Raw genomic sequence first — 4,569 nt, forward strand, 5'->3', positions numbered from 1 at the left:
TATAGCGGTCCAGACCTTCCGGCCCTCCCCTCCTCTCCCCTCAAGGATACTCGGCAAAAGCAATCCCTGGGCAGCACCACCTTCCAAACCACTCACTCCCTCGGGCTCTGCCCTTGGGAGCCCAGGAGGAGGAGGGGCTTGCAGGCGGGGCGGTCCCGTAGGCGGGTCTATGACAGCGGCGGCCGCTCTGTAGCGCCCGGGAGGGGTGTGGCCAAGAGGGGGGCGGGGTTATACTGGCGGCGGCCGCTGCGGCAGCCGGCGAGGGGCGGAGCTTTCTGTGGGCGGAGCTCTCTGCGAGCTGCTCAGAAGGGGCGGTGGCGGAGGTGGCGGCGGTGGGGCATCCCGGGGCCAGCAAGGGAAGAGGTGACAGAGGGCGGCGCGGGGCGGGGCGCTGCAGGCCTCGCGTCCACCTGCCCGGCCGCTCGCACTCGTGTCGGTCGGCGGGGCCTGCGCGGGCCCAGGCCCATGGCGGCGTCCGCGGCTCTGTCGGCGGCGGCGGCTGCGGCGGCCCTGTCAGGCCTGGCGCTGCGGCTGTCGCGCTCGGCAGCGGCCCGCGGCTCGTACGGCGCCTTCTGCAAGGGGCTCACGCGCACCCTGATCACCTTCTTCGATCTGGCCTGGCGGCTGCGCATGAACTTCCCCTACTTCTACGTGGTGGCCTCGGTGATGCTCAACGTCCGCCTGCAGGTGCGGATCGAGTGAGCGCACGCCGCCGCAGCCCCGGCCAGAGGGACCGGCGCGCGCGGCCCAGACGGACAGGGGCGCCGGCATGGAGGACGGCCGCCGGCACGCGGCGGGGGCAGGAGGCGGGGCGGCCGGGGCCCCCGGACCCTAGACCTCCGCGGGAGGACGCGGGCCACCGAGCCACCCAGCCGGGCCCCGGCCGCGACCCGCCCACACGCGTCGCGGCCGGTGACCCATTGCCCAGAAACTCACCAGACGGCTCCTTTCCGTCGGGCTCGAGAAAGAAAACACCATTTGACTGCGGCCGACCTGTCGCCTCACGTTGGCCGGGGTGGGGGAAGCAGAAAGGACAAATTCTGCAGCAGGGACTTGACTGGCCCTGACCAACAAGGTAGGAGGCCAGAGGCTGGGGCTTCGGGCCGGCGGGAGCGCTTACCATGACATCGTGGTGGCCGGCAGGAACTGTGCCCTGGACCCGAGGGAGCCAGCCCCTGAGCTGCTCAGGGAGGGGCGGGGCGGGGCGGGGCGGGGAGAGGGGGCCGCAGGTGCCCAGGACTCCCTGGGTCTCATTCCCAGACGGGTGAGGGGCGGCGGCGGCCTGGGCATCTCGGAGGGTCGGCCCATCCCCGCCCCGCTGTCCCCTGAGGCCCCTATGCTGCCACAGGAACCCCAGGGAATGGGCTGGGAGAGGCGCCGGGGAAGGCTCTAGAAGGAAAAGATGCTGCCATCTTTCACCCCCTTGTGGGGCCAGACAGGAAGGGTGGTTGTGTTCTTGGCCAAACCCCTGGTCGGTCCCCTTCTCAGGCCCCTGGGGTCTCCACAGCTCCCGCCCAGCCCTTGGCAGAACTGCCTCCTGTCCTGTGTTGGGGGCTGGGGGGCCGCTCTCGGCCTGTTCCCGCTCCCCTCCCCCTCTGAGGGCATCCTGGGGCCGGACGTTTGGACGTTTGGAGACCTGGACGAGTGGGAAGGCTGCTCCGCCCTATCCCTGCCCCCACAGCCTTGCTCTTCCGCCATCGCAGCCACGCTCCACGCTCCCTCCGGCCCCTACCTCTGCCGGCCAGGTGGCACGGAATGCCGCCTCCAGCAGCCCCTGTGCACCCAGAGGAGCTAGGGCAATGGGGATCTCCTTGAGCAGAGGGCAGCTCTCAGGCTGGGGTGGGGAGAGCAGGTGGACGAGGGGCTTGTAGAGGAGGCAGCACTTGGGGAAAGGGGAGGGGGTGTTCTGGGTGAGGAGGCACTGTCAAGTCTCTGTCTCTTTCTGTCTTTCAGGAACCAGTGTTTGTAGGTGGTGACCCGCCCCTTCTCTGGCCTTGTCAAGAGACGACTCAAATCCCTGCCCAGGGGCGCCCCTGGCCCTAGAGCTGCCCCGGGGAGCTGCTGGGCAAAGGGCCTGGCCCAGGAGGACAGGAAGGGCCTTCCAGGCAGAGGCACGGAGGGGTGGGGTACCCAGCGGTCCAGTTCTGGCGTGGGGAAGGACGAGACCCTGTCGCCTCCACACTAGACCTCCTAGCAACACTTTGAGGGCGTTCTGTTCTCTCCCCACCCCATGATTGGAAAAGCGGGCTCTGAGACAGGAAGAGATTTGCCCTTGTCACACACATAAGAAGTGGTGGGGCTGAATCTGTCCCCTGTCTTCCAGAAAACCTGGCAGGGCACGTTGGGGTGGGGGAGGGGACCTCAAGGCCCTCGGGGCACCTAGGGGGAGAGAGAGGCCCAGGGTAGGGAGTGTGGGGAACTGGCTTTCCTTGGGGGGGGGGGGGTGACAGGTCACAGGGAAGACAGTCGGGGCTGAGATGGACATGGGAGACAGTCCCAGAACCCCTTGTGGAGCCGAGGCCTTCATCTACACAGCCTGGCCTCCCCTGCCGCCCCACCCCAGGCGTGACCAAGGACTCCTCAGCAGTCGAGCGGCAGAAGCCTCTCAGTCTGGGTGACAGAGTGGGGGTGGGGGGTTGCGTGGCTCCTGGGAACGTGATGGAACCAGGAAGGTGAAGGGATAAAGCCGGTGTGGGGGATGGGGCCGGGACGCACGCATAACCCCATCTCTCTGTCCCCAGGCTTGGCCCCCCGAGCCCAGGATCACGCGAGAGAACCTCCTCTAGATGGGCTTGGATGGTCCTGGAGGCCCCGGGTGTGCTGCTCCCCCTGTACCAGGATGGCCAGGCTCGGCCCCGGGGGAGCCAGGAAAGACCCCGGTCCCACAGCCGCTCTGCCGCTGGCTGCTCTCGGCCCCCAGTGCTCCGAGTTCCTGGGACTGAAAACCGCAGTGGTCTGGTCAGCCCCAGGGACAGAGTGGCCCAGGGTCACACCACCTGCCCTCCTCTGCCGTCCAGCTGGAAGCCCGGTCCTGGGGTGAAGGGCTCTGCCTGCCTGGCCCTGGGGACTGAGGCCAGACGAGGCCACCATGTATCCCCTGCAGTTTCCCTGCAGACAGGGTGTACTGGCTTCCTTCCTTGTACCGAGCGTCCTGGGATCCCCGGTCCTGTGGCCCCTCCTGCACCCAATCCCCTTCCACCCGGAACCACTTGTGGGAGCCTGCCAGCCTGCTGACTCCATCCACAGATCTGTGGGGACAGCCTGCGAGAGTCACACGGGCTGCCTGAGAGGAGAGGACGAGGGGCCTCCTTGGGGCTGATCCACAGATGTGCCCCGTTCAAGCCCAGGTCTCACCCTCGGGGTGACCTTCTCCCCAGCTGCAGCCTTGTGGCTCAGCTGGAGCTGTCCGGGGCCTATGACACCTCTTCCCAACAGGGAGAAGTGTGGGGGGAGCCTCAGGGCCCCTGGCCCGAGACCCCACCTCTGCAGGGACGCCCCGCCCCGTGGGTTCCCGGTCCGAGGGCGCAGGAAGTCTCAGCGCGAGGCCCGGGGACTGGGGAGGGTCCGCACATCTTCAGCATGTGTTCCTGCCTCTGCTTTTCTGACCATTTTGGCCTTGAGTAGTTAGCGTGCTTCCTCCCCCACCTCTCCCCTCTCCCCCCAGTGGGCCCTGGCTGCCTGATGGGCTCTCAGTGCACTTTATTTATTTGCAGTCTGTTTTCCAGGCAGCGAAGCTTCTACAAAATCAGAGACACGAGCTGAATAAGATGAGCGTCACTTTCCTGCGTGTGATTAACTGTACTGGTCAGCACCGTCTGCTGAGAAATGTTCTTGCTTCTGGTATTGTCAAATCTTGTCACTCTAAGTTCAAAACAAAACCAAACAAGACTCCTTGAGTTCAATAAAATAAAATAAGACCAGAGGCCTCCTCTCATGGTGTGGGGCAATAGCCCGGAAGCCCCCCTTGGAGGGCCCGGAGCGGGGGGAGGGGGACCCACTTGGGAGGGCTGCAAGGGGGGTGGGGCTGTGGTGGGGATGCAGGCCTGCTCAGAAGATGCTCAGAGGCCCGACTTGCCTGGGCCAGTGCCCCTGGAGGAGAAGGCAGGAGCGCAGGCCTGACTGGGGGCAGTTTGTCCCATTCACAGCCTTTGTTTGCATAACCGAGTATCTAGTACCCGAGTCTTTTCTTCATTTTACAGCCTGGTGTCAGAAAGCACTTCCTGCGGTCAGTCTTGGGGAGATGGGGGAGGTGGGGGGAAATGGGTTCTCTGCACTGAATTTGGGTCACCTGGAGGCCCCTCTGCAACAGCAGAGTGAAGTCCCCCTGCTCCCTGCCGTCCAGGTGGCCTCCCAGCTTTGGAAACGATGAATCACGGGGACTGAAAGCCAGCACCCCTTCTCCCCATCTTAGACCCGAGCTGTCCCTTCAGTGCTTCCCCAGGGAAGCCTGTCACGGGGTCCGAGGCTGCAGGGCTAAGGATGGGCAGTCAGGCAGAGAGAGGGCTGGTGATGGGGGCCCAGGGAGGACCGCAGTGGCCGAGGTGAAGAAGGGAGGCCCACCATCCCCAG

At 65.8% G+C, this 4,569-nt stretch overlaps 1 protein-coding gene across 2 annotated transcripts; it reads left to right on the forward strand.

Moving 5' to 3' along the window:
* Positions 1 to 317: 317 nt before the first annotated feature.
* Positions 318 to 3,922, forward strand: SMIM10L2A (small integral membrane protein 10 like 2A). 2 transcript variants are annotated; one of them, XM_058713111.1, is made up of 2 exons: positions 318 to 1,075; positions 1,954 to 2,429. In XM_058713111.1, exon 1 carries the CDS (start codon positions 466 to 468, stop codon positions 700 to 702), a length of 237 nt encoding a protein of 78 aa, XP_058569094.1. In that variant the 5' UTR covers positions 318 to 465; the 3' UTR covers positions 703 to 1,075; positions 1,954 to 2,429. The 2 variants fall into 2 exon arrangements, 1 of the variants encoding a protein (XP_058569094.1); XR_009257024.1 differs by lacking the exon at positions 1,954 to 2,429 and adding an exon at positions 2,742 to 3,922 and having other exon boundaries at positions 709 to 1,075.
* Positions 3,923 to 4,569: the final 647 nt, after the last annotated feature.

This window comes from Neofelis nebulosa, chromosome X (genome assembly GCF_028018385.1).
Source record: "Neofelis nebulosa isolate mNeoNeb1 chromosome X, mNeoNeb1.pri, whole genome shotgun sequence".
NCBI classification, from domain to species: domain Eukaryota; kingdom Metazoa; phylum Chordata; class Mammalia; order Carnivora; family Felidae; genus Neofelis; species Neofelis nebulosa.

Coding starts and splice junctions, on each gene's coding strand:
- SMIM10L2A (XM_058713111.1), top strand. CDS start 466: ATGGCGGCGTCCGCGGCTCTGTCGGCGGCGGCGGCTGCGGCGGCCCTG.